The sequence below is a fragment of the Caloenas nicobarica genome, chromosome 5 (assembly GCF_036013445.1).
Source record: "Caloenas nicobarica isolate bCalNic1 chromosome 5, bCalNic1.hap1, whole genome shotgun sequence".
Lineage (NCBI taxonomy): Eukaryota > Metazoa > Chordata > Aves > Columbiformes > Columbidae > Caloenas > Caloenas nicobarica.
The window spans coordinates 62671699-62690446 of NC_088249.1; the positions used below are offsets into that span (position 1 = coordinate 62671699).

The window sequence follows — 18748 nt, forward strand, 5'->3', positions numbered from 1 at the left end:
GCCTTATGCAAAATAGCACTTTATTAATGTTTTGCATCTTCCTGGGCTCTCCGTTGCCGCTGCCCATTCCTGGGGCTTCCATCTGTGTAATTCCAAGCTTAAGCTTTTATTTAATATGGGTGGTTTTCCACTTTCATCCCCAACACATCTGGTTACGTGGTATTGCGTAAACAAACTTGAACGGGTCCCGGTCTGTGCTGTTTGCGTGCCCTGTTTGTTAGTGATGTTATCCAAGTGCTGCTAATGTAAGAAAATTTTTAAAAAAACCAAATGGGTTCAGAGCATGTTGCATGAGGAAGAAGCACAGGTCATTTTGCACGGAGTTTCTGTCGCCGCTGCCAAAGCCATCAGACAAGGAGCGCGGTATCAGGTCTGTCAGTTGTCACGGATCAGGATTTTGGGTGAGACTCTGACGGGAACACCTGCACCTCCTGTCGCGAGGGTTCCACATCTGGAGCCGGAGCTGGGGACGTGCATTTGAGCCTCCTGGGTTTCCAGGTGTGAAGTGCTTTTTCTTTTTTTGGATGCTTTGAAACCTGAAGAAGCAGTGAAACCCCATAGCCTAGGTGAGCTGATAACTGTAGCAGAACTAACTGTTGCACGCGGTTTGCCATTCTTTGCGAAAGATACCGAAATTGCTTTCCACACGTGTTGCTACTGCTGATGTTTGTGACCAGAGTTCATTTGGGGAGAAAGTGTGATGGCAAATCCAATAACGTAGAATAGTCAACAGTGCTAACGTGCTGTTCCTTATTTATTTTGTGGAGCATGTTAGAAAGAATTAGATGCAAGAGCGAAGAATATTTCTCCTGTTTTAGTTGATGACGCGGTGTTTTATTTGCCAGGATAATTCATAACTCTGACTTTGCTCGAGAACTGCTTTTCGTAATCCGGTTCTGTAAAGTCCTCACTTAAGAGTATTGCAGTACCACAAAACAAAGCACATAACAGTATATGATGCTATCAACAATGTAGCTATAGGGATAATGAGTTCAAATGAATAAATGCCTCTGCAATCTTTGGTACAACATCAAGCTACCATTTTAAAGACTTACTTGAGTATTAGCAGCTGGGGTGTTTGCACAGGAGAGGTGTCTGTATAGTTACCAATTCACTTTAAGCTGGTTATAAGCATATAAGTTTGTTAAAATGTTTTATTAAAAACATCTGAGAATAAGTTTTTCATGAAGCTTTATTTTATGGGCTAGTCATTTGCCTTGAAAAGGTGTTAATACATCATCCAGTAAACCTTCAAGCTTTCCAGTATTATTTTAGTAAAGCGTATTTAAGCTTTACTAGAGTAGTAGGACTTTGTTACTTTTACTTATCTCTAGTTTGTGAGTTGACTACATGAATTCTTGCTGTTCTAATGCAGGCGTTTAGATGCTAACCACATTACCGCCATACCAGAGGACAGTTTTGAGGGTCTGGTGCAGCTGCGTCACCTTTGGTTGGATGACAACAGTTTGACAGAAGTTCCCGTCTACCCGCTCAGCAACCTCCCCTCTCTGCAGGCGCTGACGCTGGCTCTCAACAAAATAACGCACATTCCTGACTATGCGTTTACAAACCTTTCAAGTCTTGTTGTTCTGTGAGTATTTGTAACCGTATTTCATGGGTAACTTCGATTCTCTCCTTGGATACAGTTCTGATTATTCTAGGATGGCACCAAAGATATGGTATTTTGTTGTGTTTTAGCTCAGTAGTCTAGTAACAGCTTGTACCACTAACATGAGATGATATAGCGTGTGCTTAGACAACCCACTGAAGGTTCACAGAAGACTTTCTCCTGAACAGAAAGTCAGATGGACTATAGGCAATGACATTGCCACGTATTTTGCCGACATCTCATTTTAGTAGTGAATATAGTGAATATTGCAAAACAATGGTTGTCACAGAAAGCTTTGAGATATTGAAAGAAGAAAGTATTATCTGCCACAGACCTGTTTCTGTGTAGTCTTAAATAACTCCAAGGATGAACAGAAAAATGTACTTGGATTTAGATGTTTAAATCACATTTTTATCACAGTTCTGGATGGTGAGTAAAGGTTTAAAATAGTTTGTCTTGACTGTGGTCAATCTATTATGTTCCCATATGAGGATGAAATATTTCTGCCTAGAAATGAACAACATACTTCTGCATTATCCACCCCACGCAATGTTTTTTCTAAACTATTCAACTGTCTTGATACCATAGAAGTATCTGCTGATTTGTTAACTTATATTAAATAATTCACTTGTTTTCATACTTGTTTCATTTTTGTTTTTTAGACATCTTCATAATAATAAAATAAAAACTATAGGAAAACACTGTTTTGATGGATTAGACAACCTTGAAACCTTGTAAGTATGCTGCTGAAAGTTAATTACTTGCTCAGTGTTTGTCTCATTCCCAGCTTAATCAAGTTTACCCAACACATAGCACCGACACTTAGGTCCAGCTCAGGTTTCAGAACTAAGGGCTAGTAACAGTGAGGTGCTCCAGCAAAACTAATTAACTGTGTTAAAAAGCAGGTAAATATTAGCCCAGGTGAAATGTCAGGCTGGCTGATGTGGCTCTGACGCTCCAAGCCCTGTTGTAGCTGGTGTCTCCTTGCGTAGCACTCCACTGAGTCAGCTGGATGTATCACAAGTGTTTGAGTGGCCCTGTGGGTGATAAGGGACAAATATTTGTTTCTCAGATTTGCCGTAGGATTAAGTGTGTTTAAAATACGCTGCCCAAACTGTTGTGTTGGGATAGGAGGGTTCTCAAAGGGACTCCAGTGCCCCTCTGTTACTGGATGGGCGTTGGCGCAGCTCCTGAGCGATTTTCTGCAGCTCACTCAGTGAATGTCCAATAAACGATATCTCCCTCAGCAGTGCTTTTTGGGGTGCTTCTGAGAATGCTAAGTAAATAAAACACATTAAGGAGAGCAAGGGCAGGGCAGCGACAATCTCTGTTGACATGAGGAGTTCGGATGAGTGCAGGAATGCTGCTTGCTCCAGCTGTCTTGTCATTCTCGTAGAACCTCAATTAAGAGACAATTAGGCGCTATGTAAATATACACAGCTGATGTAAGACTCTCAAAATGTTTTTCCTTCTCATAAGGAATCCCTTCTGCAGTAAAAAGGCTGTACCCGGTCCTGATGTCACTGCCAGAACGGTGACAGGTTAACTGAGATTCCAACAGATCCCTCTCCCCGACACAAACTGATTCAATGTGATGAGATTCCCTCTGCTTCTGTTCATAACTGCTTTTGCCACAAAGTCTGCCATTGCTTAATGGCTTATTTGCTGTTTCTTTTATAAAACCTGAAAGAAAAGTTTTCTTAGTAAGCCGGTAAAGAGTCACTTTTACCTACTTTTATTTTTAAACTTTGAAGTCTTAGTTAATTTCCATGTAAATTCTGTTAAAGACAAATTGTGAATTGTTGAAAAATACTGAACTTTGCTGTAAGGAAATGTCATTTGACTTGGTATGAATGATCCTGTGGATAACATTATAATAAATATCTTACCTAAGTTATTAGCTGGTTATGAAGCATGTACAACATCAGAAGACTAAATCCAAGTTAAAAATCAATTTATTCTATGGTCTAGTTAAAGATGTTCTGAGGACGTTTTACTTTCATTGAATCATGTTAAAAGCTATTTTAACGATTCATAATCACCATTAAGAATTTCATAATTTTGCTGTTTTATTTCTTCTAGGGATTTAAATTATAACAACATGGTAGAGTTCCCTGAAGCCATAAAAGCACTCCCAAATCTAAAGGAGCTGTGAGTATCACTTACTCTCCCTTTTTACCAGTTTTCTTTCTCCTTTCCATAAACAAAAAGAGAAAAGAAGTTCTCAGATTTAAGAATGCTTTTCTCATTATGCAGCAACCTAGATCAGATTAAATTATGCCAAGTGATACTATAATTAAAGGAAAATATAATCATCGGCTAGAGAGGGAGCCAATTGAAAATGATTTTGGAGTTATATAAGCAAGCAATTTATTCAGGAGACCCATTAGCATAGATCTTAATCATGAGCTGGTTTTGGCCTCTAGTAGCAGAATTAAGTATTCACTGATCATATGTTTTCCTCGTCCTCTCCTTAAGAAGGGAGGAAGAAGAGAGAAAGCACAGGATCATGTTCTGAACAAAACAGTTTCTAATGAAATATTTTCAGTTTAGTTGATGTGCAGTAGGCAGAAATTATGCCTTCCAGGTTATTCCTACAGTTTGATTTACTCCTATTTGACTACAATCCTATTTTTGGCAGGATTGGGAATTGAGTAGGTGTGAAGAAAATGACTATTGGTTGAATCTACTGGCGGTATGTTTTTAAATGCTGATTTTTTTTCTTTGCTAATATCTTTAGGGGATTTCACAGTAACTACATTTCCATAATTCCTGATGGTGCATTTGCAGGAAACCCCCTTCTAAGAACGATGTAAGTAATTTTCATGCGTCTATTTTTAGTATTTAGCAGACAGTGACTGTAAGAACAGCGACTGAAACGTGTTTTTTATTTCCCAGACACTTGTATGATAATCCTTTGTCTTTTGTGGGGAACTCAGCATTTCAGAATCTGTCAGATCTGCATTCCCTGTAAGTATCCTCTCAACTACATAGTACAATAAATGGATATGAAATGTTGTGGCTAAGAACTCAACTGAATTTCCTGACTGCCTCTTACCTTATGATTTTTTTGCAGTAAGCTGTAATAACCATTGTTATTGTTGGGAATATCCAGTTTCTCAAGAAGCTCTAGTAAATATGCTCTACAACCTTTATTTTTTTTTAAGATCTTCATTATCTTGCATAAGTCACATACCCTCAGGCCAAATGCTCAGGCTCTTACTTAAACAAACTGCAATATGTCCTGGGTGATTTTTGAACAAGGACATACATTGTGAGAACGTTTTGCAGGTTCGTGCACGCTTGTTCTCGAAACATATCAGTTCTGAGGGTGACGAGGAAGTAAAATGGAGTGGGACTTAACTTTGAACTGCAAACTACCTAAGAGTTTATGCCCTTTTCATACGTGTATTGATAAAACTCCTTCCAGCTTGATGAACTCCAGTTGTTTGCTAATGGAGGAGTAATTTTTTAAGCAAATTACTAGTCTGCGCAGCAGTGAAAATATTATCTTAGTGTGTAAAATTTAAATAAAAGCAGTAAGGATGTTAGAATGTCTCCTTAGTGAAAATACCCACCTGATAGAAGGATTGAATGTCACAATTCATTTGCATAATGGTTTACAGCTAATTTTTGTGGGGATTTTTTTAGGGTCATTCGGGGTGCCAGCATGGTGCAGTGGTTTCCTAATTTGACAGGAACTGTTAATCTGGAGAGTTTGTAAGTATCTTCTACAGAAATAATTTCCAATAATTTATTTGGTTTACCTCTTGTGAAGTGATTGAAATATGATTAGTGGATCTGGACAGTAACTGGATGTATGTTCTCTTCCTGTCAATAAATGTAACGACAGAGCTTTCCTTACTGTGATACGTGGGTGCCTCTTAATTTTTTTTAAAAGGGTAAGATGGCAACAGCCTATGACAAGGCCGTTGATACTAACCCTCCTCTCACGGAACTGAAAAACAGAGAGGTTGGCCTCTTCCAAAAAAACCCAACCAACCAAAAATTTGGTGGGTGAATTTCGCACCCTGATAGCTGAGACACCATCCTTGTTCTGCTCTTACATGTGCTTGTTATGCCGTCTGTCATCAACGGTGCAAACATTTACGTATTTTTTTTCCACAGAACTCTAACAGGGACCAAGATTAACAGTATTCCTGTTAATTTATGCCAAGAGCAAAAGGTGCTACGGACTTTGTAAGTACACACATTGTGCTCTGATTTTCATCTGCGTCGAAATATTTTAGAAGAAACTTTAAAGCAAACGTATTGCTCAGAATTGTTTATCCTAGTAGTTCTGTTGAAGCTGGAAATCTGATTCTGGTTTCTGGATTCTTCAAATCAAGATTCATGGCAGAGTTCACGTAACAGCTTGTATTCCTGAAACAGGGTCCCCTTTATGGGGATGCGCTGTAGTTCTTTCCTATTTTATAAAATCTATGTAAGGCGATGCTGCAGAACAGTCCTTGCATCTTCAAATTTCCCTCTGCTGCTATTCATTTTCAACATAACAGTAGGCATCACGTTCAAAGGTTAAGGAAGAGTTTAGTTATAGTGCTTTGACTTTCTGTGCCTGGGAACACAGGAGGGAGCGTCAGGAACCAAGTGAAAGGGAGGTGAGGGTTAGGAAGAGGGTAGCAATACAAAGACAGAAAAAGCTGTAAGGATGTGTTTAAAATAAATGTAAAAAACTGGAAAATGAAACCATCATGGGGGAGAGGCAAAGCCTTGTTCACAGAAGATACACGTGGGAAAATTTGGAACAAAAGCAAGTGCTGAAAAAAGAAGGAGAATATGTTCTGTTTTATAAAAGAAAAGCTGGGAAAAAGAATGACAAGGTAGGAGTTATTTTTAAATGGCAGCTTATCTTTTGAATAGAAATTGGAAGGTTGCTTGCATGTTTCTAGTTTCCTTTTTTTATGCGTAGTTCCACAGGAAAATCTGAACTTTCCTAGGTCTGCTTAGGGAGGTACCAACAAGCGGAATAATAATAATGTACTCCAAATTCCTGCGTTGCATTCCGTCTATCCCGTTTATTCTAAAAAAGCAAATTACCAATCAGCCTTTTTAGATTACAACTCCCAGAATTCAGGGAATACACGCTGCATGGTTTTGGGGTATTTGTGTATCCAGCTGCAGAGCTGAAAGCAGTGCCTATACAATCAAAAGTGTTGGTTGGGAGGGATCTCATGAGCTGTTGAAGTCACTACAAGCGTACGGCCTGTTTCTCTATTACTTTTCAATTACAAAACAGTGATTTCAGTTGTTAATGTTTGCCAAAGAGAGGGCTGGCTTGTTTGTTTGTTTGTTTTCCCCACGCCTGCTTGCTTTACGTCACTGGCTGAATATTTCAGAAGAGTTTAAAAAAAATTGCTCACCAAATTCAGAGAAAAAATGGGGGAGAGATACGGAAATGTAGTTTTTGAAAGGGTTACATGAATAAAGTGAATAAAAGGCAGTGAATCAGCATTTTGCAGAGTTACATAGCCTTGTTTCTGCTATCTGCTGACTGTCTCAAGGTTGACATTACAGTTATGTCTTTCTATGTTTTTGGTTGTGTGTAATATCTATAATTGAAGTGGAGCTAGTTAGGGTGACAGTGGAGAGATCACACTTGTGACTGTGTTTGTGATTTTCTCTAAGATGCCCTTAGCTTTTCTGCAGAATGTTACTAACAGGAAGATTTTTCTGCCAGTCCATTTAATGGTTACAAGTGATGAGATGTTTCAGGGAGAAAAGAGTTGAACTGAGCACCTTTCTCCCATTTTCTGTTTTGAAGGGATCTGTCTTACAACAATATAAAGGACCTCCCAAGTTTTAAGGGCTGCAACTCCTTGGAAGAAATGTAAGTAGAAATACATGTCGTTTATGTTCATTACTGCCTGAATATGCTGAGTCCAAGCCCCCAGAAACTTTTTTGATTCGTGTTTGATCATAAGTACAATTCTAAGATAAGGACAGAGAGAAATAACATGACCATCTTATGTGAGGAGTGTGCAGGACAGAGAATTCAACCACTTGTGTTTTCCTCAATTAGCCAAAGATTAATTGTTCCTGTGGCACAAAAAAAAAAAAAAAGACACTGTAATCCTGCATGTCATAGTAGTATTGCTATACACATAAATGGAATGAGCATTTTTGTGTTTTCCTTCCTGCCTCTTATCTCTTCCATCCTTCTTCAGTTCCCTCCAACCATCAACCTATGCTTATCTAAAATGTTTTTTTTTCTCTAGTACCTGTAAGACACATTCAAAACCCATATTTACTTTTCCTTACTTCATTGCTTTAAAGCTGCTTAAGCTTGATTTCCAGACCGTACACAATTTTTCTGCCTGCTTCTGCTGCACTCAAACTTCTTTCCCCTTAACCAGAGTGTGGCTCATAGATTTCTCACAGGCCTTTCCTATTGTACTCTTGACATCTTTGGGCTCATTGTACACATGGTTCATTGTAAAGGAAGATAGTGAACTGGAAGTATAATTTGCCCATTAGTTCTTGAAGCATTTCTCAGATCTTCCCTTTCATAAATCCATATTTTGAGAACTGAAAGTGCACCCAGGGTTAGAAGATGCTTAAAGATTCCACACAGAATTAAGTAGATTTGTTTTAAATCAGTGTGACTCTTCGATGTACACAAAGTGTTACTTTTAGCTTGGAAAGAATTCAGTCTGCACTTAACAGTCTCTTGTAAATTAAATAAGTTGTAATTGGGATTGGGCAGAGATGCCACAAAAGAGCTTCATGGTTGTATTAACATGGCTAATTCAAAGTGCAGAGCAGATACTTAAACAGTTTGCCTAAAAACTTTTTCTTTTTTTTTTTTTTACGAGAAAAAGCTAATCATTGACAAGGCTAAATCCACAGGCACCACGTGATCCCTTGGTTCGAAGTCAGCCCAGTTTGCCGATAAAGTTCTTTTTCTACTTCTTCACTTTGCAGTTCCTTACAGCACAATCAAATCCATGAAATCGCAGAGAATACCTTTCAAGGATTGTCCTCCCTTCGTATCCTGTAAGTGCACATAGTTGCATACCGAGTTAAACAAGATAGTGCTTTTGATTCCCAGGTGAACTGGTGTCAGGGTTTGGTGTTACAAATCTGATGGATGTCAAAAGACCAGGTGTGCTGGATCCTAAGGTGAAGCAAACTGTGTACAGGTGATACTGGTAGCAACCAGTTTCAGTCCTGTTCTTTCTCATCTCCGTTTTGTTTTTCTAACCTATAAAGATATTTTTAATATATATATGGAGATTAAAAAAGAATGATTTTTTTTTTTTGGTAGTCCACTGTTGTGCATTACATTATTACTATATTATTCCATTATATAGTATTTATTGGAGAGATCCTATCTGTTTTCCTCAGGGGGAGCAGATCCGTAAACAAAATTATCCCTTCCCGTTACATCCCTCGCAATATGAAGATTATATAAGAACATTGAAATTATCAGGAAAAAAATCCACAAATTGGCAGGTGTTTTTAAAAGGAATGTCATAAGTCAGGGTGGTCCAGCTGGAGCTGGAATTTGAAATCCAACAAAGCAGGTGCCCTTCTGCTCATTCTTTTGTTGTCTTCCCCGACCGCTGCCAGTGTGTCCTGCCACAGGTGTGGTTGTCACCAAAGGGATCATGCTGGCACCACCAGCCTGGGAACAGTGGTGGCAGAGCCTGTTCCTGCCTGGGAGGCAGGAATGGGACATGGGTTCTCCTTCAGGGATGAGGCGACGCAGGATACAGCTGCCTTGCCAAGGGATTCGGCTGCTGCTGCCCCGGCTGGCTCGGGGGGAGTGGGAGGGTTGTTGGGCTTTTCTGCCAAAGGTGTTGTGTATTTATCACCATAGCTTTTTTCTCAGTTCAGCAGCTGTTAGAAAGTTTTGATGAAATCGCTAAAATAATCTCATTTGGCACTCATTGCAGCGACCTCAGTAGGAATCGGATCCATCAGATCCACAAGGAAGCTTTCAGCACTGTTGCGGCTCTCGTCAACCTGTAAGTAGGGTATTCTGTGCAGCAACTTCCTCTCTGTGTCATTAAACTGCCGAGATACTAAACGGTTTTAGCTTAAATCAAGAAACCTCTCACTAGCTGAATATACACAGGGAAGGCTGCTTGAACGTGCCCGCTGCGCTGCCAGGCATTTGCCAGACACAGCTGGTGTGAGGCTTTCAGAAGCCTCCCTGCCCCACCGAAGCGTGTGCTGCGGGATCTTCAAACTTCCTTTGCTCTAACACTCTCTTCATATTCACATTTCAGAGACCTGAGTTTCAATGATCTCACTTCAGTTCCAGCTGAAGGATTGAGTGGACTGAACCAGCTTAAACTTGCAGGCAATTCCGAGCTGAAAGAAGCTTTGGCAGCAAAGAACTTTGCAAAGCTCCGGTACGTTGGTAAATAACACTATGGAGTTCCTCACTTACTCTGACAGTAACAAGCAAGGTGACAGTAAATGAAGCCAGCTTAGATAATACTTATGACAAATAATCAGACCCTTGCTGAGTCCTGTAGGGCTTTAATATCGGCATTTATGAAAGGGCATCTGACTGTTCCGGTAGAGAAGCCATTTGTAGGCAACTTTCTTGGAACCTTTTATATTTTTTCCTCCACCACTTTTTCAGGCAGATATCCTCTGACTTTGGAGTAGTGGCTTGGGTGGATTCCATTTGTTATTGAACTGGGCACATCTGTCTTTCAGAATGTGGAAGGCAGGAGCAGACGTGCAGGTGTGTGATTCCATAATCACCACGCTTTATACATATGCTGTTTATTCCTGGGGCAAATAATAAGAGTAACAGTAATAATTCAAATGGAAACCTGGTACTGATTTCAGTGGGAGGTGGATCAGACAGTGATTAACTGCTTTGCATTTTCAAAGATCTTTTTGCACATTAATATTTCAGTCCTCAAGAAGCAGTTAAAAATGGTTTCCCATACTGTCTGACAGAGAAATGGAGATGAAGATACTGTTAATTGTCTAAGGCCGGCAAAGGAATCCATGTCACTTTTAGAATCGGACCTCAGCAGATTGGTTTTTTGGTTTTGATCTGTTTGAGAACTAATGCATTGTGGGATCCTTTAGAGTGATGTTCCTTCTAAATATTTACCAGAACAGAATTCAGAAACAATAATGCAGATAGTTGATATTGTAGCTTGAGTCAGAAAAATTAGCATCTGGTCTGCTATTATCCCGTTGTTTACATGGACTTTTTAATACTCTGTAACCTGAGTCAGAAAAATTAGCTTCTGGTCTGCTATTATCCTGTTGTTTACATGGACTTTTTAATACTCTGTATGCAGTTGTGCTACTTCTCTACTAGGTTTAGTCATACATACTATTTCTGTCAAACACAGCAAAGGCAATAGCAAGAAAAAAAAAACCATCTTATTTTGGGACCACAAAATGAAAAGTGAGAAGGAAAGTGTGTTTTTTAACATTGTCGTTTGGGATTTAACTTTGTTACAAAGCAGTTACTCTTTAATTAACTTGCCTCATTAGTTTTCAGTTGAAGTTGTACAGCAACAGCACAAAGACTGATCAGAATTTATTTTGTATATGGAGTGAGTAGTAAAGAGAGCTAAACACCACACAGTTTTCTTTGTACTCCTTGCAGACAGGGCTCGGATGCATCACCTGTCCTTCATCTCAGTGCAAAAGTTCATCAGAAATGGTTACAACTGATACAATTTGAAATAGTTTTTTATTAGCAACCGTGAAAAAAAGAAGCTTCAGTTTTAGTACTGAAGTGTTCCACTTAAGTATTTTTAATAGACGGTAATCTTAACTGGGTTTACAATGGGTAACCCTCTTTGTTGCTCTGCCTGTGTTTCAGGTCGCTCTCCGTACCGTACGCGTACCAGTGCTGTGCATTTTGGGGGTGTGATTCTTATTTAAACTCTAATGCTGAAGATTCCAGTCACCAAGATCAAGGTGCCTTGATGGATCGTGAGAAGGGTAAGAGTTTCATTGTACTAAACTGGCAGTATCATTTTGGGCCAGACTAGAACACATAACAGTGTATGTTGTCTTTGAGTAAGGAAATTATGAAAATGTAAATCATTATAGGAATACAAAAGCTGTCTCTGAAGGTGCCTAGCAGCTACTTGCAGATAGGCTGTGCCATGTTCTTTCTAAATGTGTGAAATGGATTTATCTGACAGTGTAAGATCTGCCTGTTTAAAAAAACCCAAAAATTAAATTCTAAACTGCCAGTATTGTTTGTCGTTTTCTGCTAGAGCAAAAATGTGTTATGGGTCTCGGTAATTTGACCTTCCTGTTTAGAAAGGGCTTGTCTTTCCACTGTCTACTCCAAGGCTCACAGATCTTTCCCCAGTGATGAAGGATGTTGCTCCTTTGTTGTAAAGCTCTGTGAGTAGCTGGGACAAGCAGTAGTTACTCAACTGCTGCAGCGATTTCTGCACTGAATGCTCGGCCCGACATGGCAAACCAGAGCAGCTCCACTTGTTAAAGGCTTGAACACTGGTGAAGTGTTAAGGCCTTTGATCTTTCAAAGGACGACTTCCATCCCAGCAGCTTCACTGCATTTCACGTATTTTTCCCTACAACTAACCTGGTTTTCATTTTTACTTGGTTACAGCTGATACAGATGTTCTGAGAAATGAGGAGAATGAGGAACTGGGACAGATTATTATTCACTGCACACCAGCAACAGGTAAATCTCATAATGTGCTTTAGCCACATTGTGAACTTCAGGCATGGTGTTATGCAAATAGCTGTCTGCAGAATTACATGTTTCATTCCTTGTAGTCATTCTGTACACCGAAGATTAAATTCTACAATGCTTGGGTGAAACTTCCATTTGATGTCAAATGTTGGTTTGGATGAGCAATCACAAAGATTTGGCTCAGCTTTAGACACTCAGTACTGTGTCGGAGAACTATGCTAGGAAAAAAAAAAAAAGGTAGTTTGTTTCTATAAGCAGAGCATACAAGACTGTAATGCTTTTATTTGGAGCTTGTTGTGTTTGATGCACAGCCCCCTAATTCTGCATCACTCTTGCAAAAGAGATGTCTGTGGGGCAGACTATGAACGCTCACCCGTTTTAGTGAGAACTCAGCCTGTGCTTTAAAAGCTTAACTCCAACTGCTTGGAGTCCTTGTTTTTAACGAACCCTGATGCCTTTTCAGGAGAAAGGATGAGGAACGCTCACCCAATCTGTTCTCAGCCACATTCACTTGACAGCAGAGGCTGTTACAAGTAGCTGGAGCAGGCAGTAGCATCTGAAACTGCTACAGATCTTTGTGTAACGAGCAGTCTTCTTGGCATACTAGAACTACTCCAATTCAGGCCTGAACAATCCAGGAGTGTTGAAATTCTTTGATGTTGCAAACGAATGTTTTCATTCTAGGCAGCTTCATTGCTGACCTTTTGCTTATCTTCCTCGAGCTGCAAATTTCCACAGATGGTTCCACTCGGCTCCTAAAGCGCTTGCCGTGGTGCCTCCTACTTCCTTGCCTTTGCCACGGGCTCCCCAGAAGGTTCTTTCCGTACATCTTGTACCTTCCTGTTTGCGTAAATGGGAATGTGTAGATGGGGGTACAGTATGCTTCCAGCGAAGTTACTTCTGGGTGAGCACTGAGTTTCCAAGTCTTGGTTCATTCTCTTCTCCTAAACTGTTTTTTTACACCCATTATGAAAATCTATTTGCTTTTCATCTTTTGGGCTAGCTCTAGTCTTACTATACAGAATGTCACAAGGATTTCTTGATCACAGCAAAAAAAAAAATTGTGGTCAGAAAGCCAAATATGCTATTAATGTAACTGTGAGTGATCTGAGAATTAATTTGACCAATGCTGCCTATTTGCCTTTGATCTCCTGTTCACAAAATGAAGATTCAGATGGTGTGTTAGATGGGTTACATCCTTAAAGCCTTTAGAGCTCGCTCTCTTTGCTCATGCCAGAGATGCTTTAGCTCTAAAAGGAACGAAGAGCTTGTTTTACAAGTTCACAATTAGCCTGGTTTTTCACCAGTTCCTCCCATCCTAACAGTTTGTTTTCTGTGCCATGCTGTCATCTGGTCATAAGTAGGACACTCCACCCACTGTGGAAGTTCTGAATCATTGCTCACCTTGTAGCTCCACTTTGTGCTTTGCCTAATGGCAGGAATGGATTGCTGAACAGTGGCACTCGAGTTGCACAGCACTGAAATCCGTGAAACTCATCCTTCCGAGTAGGGATTTCCCCCATGGGCTGGGAATATTAGCAAGAGAGGAGGATAACTTAACTCTCAGGATAGTTAGACCTCAGGAAGAGGCAGGAATGTGTGGTGAGTTTTGTTGTTTGTCTACAGATAACCTCACTGTGCAGCTACTAGGAAACAGACTTCAAATTGATTTTTTGGAAGCACAGCATTGACTTTTTAAAAATTTTCTATGTAGGAAGTTGTTTTTATTTTTAAGCAGATTTAGCATAGCAGGTATTGCTGCGTCTCGTGAATATACTGTTAAAAAAATTATTCAGGCAAGGATGTCTTACTCAGGAATACCTGCGAAAAGAAAGGGATTTTAGTGCCAATTTTACTGAAACTTGCTCATTTAAACAAACAAAAAAGGTGGGGTTTTTTGACTTGTCAGTTCAGTAATTTCTGGAAGTTGCTTTAGGCCCTGGGAGACTTTTGCGCTGACATTAAATCATTCTCCGCAGTTGCTCCAGCCCGTGTTAGAGATGGGTTGTAGTTATCCCTCAGCTGCCTAAGGGCCGGCAGGAGCTGCGCGGAGCCAGGAGTTGGGGGCTGAACCGGCTCGGGAGCTCCAGCCTGAGGTGGTGGCACCCTGAGAATCATAGAATCATTTCAGTTGGAAGAGACCCTCAGGATCATCAAGTCCAACCATAACCTAACTCTAGCACTAAACCATGTCCCTAAGAACCTCATCTAAACGCCTTTTAAACCCCTCCAGGGATGGTGACTCCACCACTGCCCTGGGCAGCCTGTTCCAATGCCTGACAACCCTTTCCGTGAAGAATTTTTCTGTAATATCCAATCTAAACCTCCCCTGGTGCAACTTGAGGCCATTTCCTCTTGTCCTTGCTGCTTGAGAGAAGAGACCAGCACCCTTGATGCTACAGCTGAGGTTGGAGCACCTTTGGTGTGTTTTTGCTCTGCCTTCAGCTCCCAGAGTGCCCGATTGCAGGGTGAGATCCCCAGCGATTGTGCTTCGGACAATTAGCGGTGCCTAATGGGGCTGTGGCAGAGGTTAAACTCTTCTAATTGTTAGTTAAAATCAGTGGGATTTCCCTATGGCATAAGTAGCAATTAGAAGGATTAGAAGGGTAAGCAGAAGTAGTGACCTTTTTTTTCCTTGTCTTGTCTCATATTATTTTGCTTGTCGAATGTTTTTCATTATTTAAGCTTTTTAAAGTGGCAAAAGAAAAAGAAAATCATTTTCACCGTATGACTTTCTCAACTCACAGTGCCTTTCAGTAGTGAGGGTGGGGGAGAAGGGCTCGTGATGAATTCCTGTCCTTATTAAAGCTGATAAATTGAATTTGTCAGCTGTTTTACAGATGTTTCCTTGTGGCCAAAAGTTACTCCAGAAGGCATGTTTGTGAATCATTTTTTGAGAGAACACGTTACTTCTAAAAAATCCTTTGCCCTTTTACATCGGTTGTAAACATTTGTTTTTATTTTGTTACCAACTTTTAAATGAAGTATGAAATCCTAATAAAATAAGAAGTATTTAGGTGGCACTAATAAAAGCTATTTTGAGTAGCTGAAACGTAATTAAGTTTGTTTAGCTAGCTTGTTTATACAAAGTATTCTCAAGTGACCATTCATTGCAGTAATTATTATTTCAGGCATAGTTAATTAGTAAATAGCTTCAGCAGAATAGTTTACTTTCAGCTGACCTATTTAGCAGTTCAGCTGTGTACTCTATTTGTGAATTAATGAGGAGTGTTCTTGTAATACCTTTTGAAAATCTTGCTTATTAAGGCCCATTTTTTTCTCCTAAATTGGTTCTCTTTTTTTTCCCCCCTCTTCTAGGTGCTTTTAAGCCTTGTGAATATTTATTGGGCAGCTGGATGATTCGACTTACTGTCTGGTTTATTTTTTTGGTTGCTTTGTTCTTCAACCTGCTTGTGATGTTAACAATATTTGCATCCTGTACGCCATTGTCATCTTCCAAACTGTTTATAGGCCTGATTTCTGTCTCTAACTTATTCATGGGAGTCTATACTGGTATTTTAACTTTCTTGGATGCTGTCTCTTGGGGAAGATTTGCTGAATTTGGCATATGGTGGGAGACTGGCAGTGGTTGCAGAGTTGCTGGGTTTCTTGCAGTCTTTTCGTCAGAAAGTGCCATTTTTTTCCTGATGTTGGCAGCTGTTGAACGGAGCTTCTCTGCCAAGGAGATCATTAAAAAGGGGAAAAGCAATCGCCAAAAACAATTTCAAATTGCAGCAGTTTTTGCTTTCCTGTGTGCTGTGGTAGCAGGATGCTTACCACTTTTTTATAAAGCGGAGTACTCGGCGTCACCCCTTTGCTTGCCCTTCCCCACTGGAGAGACGCCTTCGTTAGGCTTCACAGTAACATTAGTGCTCCTGAATTCGTTAGCATTTTTGCTAATGGCTATTATCTACACTAAACTGTACTGCAACTTGGAAAAAGAGGACCTCTCCGAAAACTCGCAGTCCAGCATGATTAAGCACGTTGCTTGGCTGATCTTCACGAACTGCATCTTCTTCTGCCCCGTTGCGTTTTTCTCATTTGCACCGTTGATCACTGCGATTTCTATCAGCCCTGAGATCATGAAGTCCGTTACTTTGATATTTTTCCCGTTGCCTGCTTGCCTGAACCCGGTTCTGTACGTATTCTTCAACCCCAAGTTCAAGGAAGACTGGAAGCTGCTCCGGCGCCACATGTCGAGGAAGAACGGCGCGGTGGCCATCGCCGTCAACGCCCAAGGGGGCTGCGCCACGCAGGATTTTTACTACGACTGCGGCGTCTACACCCACTTGCAGGGTAACATCGCCGTGTGCGAATGCTGCGAATCGCTCCTTTTATCCAAGCCCGTGCCCTGTAAACATTTAATAAAATCGCACAGCTGCCCGGCGCTGGCGGTGGTGCCTTGCCAAAGGCCGGATGGCTACTGGTCGGACTGCGGCACCCAGTCGGCCCATTCCGACTATGCCGACGAGGACGACTCCTTTGTGTCGGACAGCTCGGACCAGGTGCAGGCCTGCGGCCGCGCCTGCTTCTACCAAAGCCGGGGGTTCCCTCTGGTGCGTTACGCCTACAACATCCCGAGAATTAAAGACTGAAAAGGCTTTTTTTTTTTTTTTTTTTTTTTTCCGTCAGCCGTTCGAGGAGAAGAGGTGTAACGCTTCGTAGGCCATTGCCTGTGTTGACCTTTCGAGCAGGAGAGCACTTTTGTAATCATCGTTTAGTGTCGTTTGTAAAGAAGGGAAGCGGGCAGTAACTTCTTGAGCCATACGTTTGAAAATAATTAAATAAATCGATTGCCCTGACTGTATGGAATTGGTAAACCAAATTTGTTACCCAATGTTTTTACTCTTTCCACGCAATAGTGGGGGTTTTTTATACAGTTTTTTACATGCTAATGGTGTGTTTCCACATTGTACTCCAGTTGTACTTTGCTTCTGCTGTTGGCGAGGTAAGTTCTGTTGATGAATTTTTTTGTCTTTTTTTTTCTGCCAAAGCAAAATATAAAGGACAGCTGTTTAATATTAAAGAAATTATTTTTAAATGTGACTTTTCTATAATTAAGCAAAAAACTCTCTTGCTAGCTTTGTATAATGTATTCAGCATTGAATCTCAGGATGAATTTTACTGCAGGGCCAAAAAAGGGATTAATTCTCCCATACGTAACTGTGACAGCAATATAGGAATACCATGTTTGTTTTGTATTTCAAGCCAACGTTCACTTTTTAAAAAAGATTTTGTTACAACAAAGCACTTGTAATCCACGATATCTGTAGACTATGAAACAAGAATATTAACAGCTGTCGGGAATGATGGGGCTGGACACATTTTTTGGGTGACGATGCATTAGTTACTCCAGGTGAACCACAGCGACTTTCTTCAGTATTGTGCAGTTGGGTCACACTGCTGGAAGGAACATCGATGCATTGGGGGGTGTGAGCGGCGCTGTCAGTGTAAACAGCTCATGTCTTTGCAGCCTGTTGAATGTTACATGAATTAAATCTCTGAGTAGACTGAGGTTTTAGCAAATGGGGAGAAAACGGAAAACAATTTCGCAATAAAGAAAAGCATTTTTTCCAGTTATTTTACTGAGAGTGAAGTACACTGTGCAAAGTGACTGATTTTCATGTAAATCAGTGCAATATTTTTCAACCATTCAGATCCTGAGACTCAAAAGGATTTCAGTACAATCAGTGATCCATTTATCTATAGGTAGTTTGAAATCTGATCGATACAAAGTTACCAATGCATGATTTAGTAATTATGTATGTTTCTTGAACAATACACTAAATCAAGAGCAAATCCACTGCCATCCCGGTTACTCTGGAGACGTTGTTAAGATTTAAAGCTAGATTACTGTTTTGAGAATTAAACTGTATATACTGTTCATACAATGAATTTTTATCTTTGTATTGTAAATTATTTGATAGAACACATGATTGGAAATGTGGCTTCAGTTCATTTTGCTAATTAAAGCTACCTCCTAAACAATAGTGGCTGCCAGTAGCAGAATGTTTAAAATGTGGTTTATATACTTTTTGCATTGTAAATAGACATGGTTGTATATTGTCACTGTAATAAAATCAGAATCCTTGTATATCAAAATCATGTAGTTTGTACAAAATATGGGAGGATTATTTACTGTATGCTGTTAATTTTGTAAGCCAAAATATTCACATGTAAAAACAAAAGAGAAGAAAAACAACCTAGAGTTAATTCTTATATTTACACTCATGAATATTACATCTCCAATTAGCCTGGAATGTTACACTGAAAGCAAATAAAGGGTACATGAATATTGATTGTTATTTATCTCTGTTTTTCAAAAGTTAAGGCTGAAGATGGTGCATGTGTAAAATTATTGAGCGTAAATAACGTGTCATCTGCTCTTGGCTACATGGGGTGAGAGTTTCGGGAAAGAATTGCGAAAAAAATAAGAAAGTTGCCAATTTACAAGTGGATTT

General features: G+C 40.0%; 1 protein-coding gene across 2 annotated transcripts in view; it reads left to right on the forward strand.

Moving 5' to 3' along the window:
* The window catches only part of LGR4 (leucine rich repeat containing G protein-coupled receptor 4), a 78785-nt gene extending 60037 nt beyond the window's left edge, over nucleotides 1-18748 (forward strand). The window contains exons 5-18 of one of the 2 annotated variants that reach the window (XM_065636275.1): nucleotides 1376-1591; nucleotides 2272-2343; nucleotides 3692-3760; nucleotides 4350-4421; nucleotides 4508-4579; nucleotides 5261-5329; nucleotides 5738-5809; nucleotides 7392-7457; nucleotides 8552-8623; nucleotides 9526-9597; nucleotides 9862-9987; nucleotides 11436-11557; nucleotides 12201-12275; nucleotides 15606-18748. In XM_065636275.1, the coding sequence (XP_065492347.1) occupies nucleotides 1376-1591; nucleotides 2272-2343; nucleotides 3692-3760; nucleotides 4350-4421; nucleotides 4508-4579; nucleotides 5261-5329; nucleotides 5738-5809; nucleotides 7392-7457; nucleotides 8552-8623; nucleotides 9526-9597; nucleotides 9862-9987; nucleotides 11436-11557; nucleotides 12201-12275; nucleotides 15606-16882 (2452 nt within the window). In that variant the 3' untranslated portion in view covers nucleotides 16883-18748. The remainder of the gene's footprint in view (nucleotides 1-1375; nucleotides 1592-2271; nucleotides 2344-3691; nucleotides 3761-4349; nucleotides 4422-4507; nucleotides 4580-5260; nucleotides 5330-5737; nucleotides 5810-7391; nucleotides 7458-8551; nucleotides 8624-9525; nucleotides 9598-9861; nucleotides 9988-11435; nucleotides 11558-12200; nucleotides 12276-15605) is intronic. The other variant, XM_065636276.1, reaches the window with a different exon arrangement.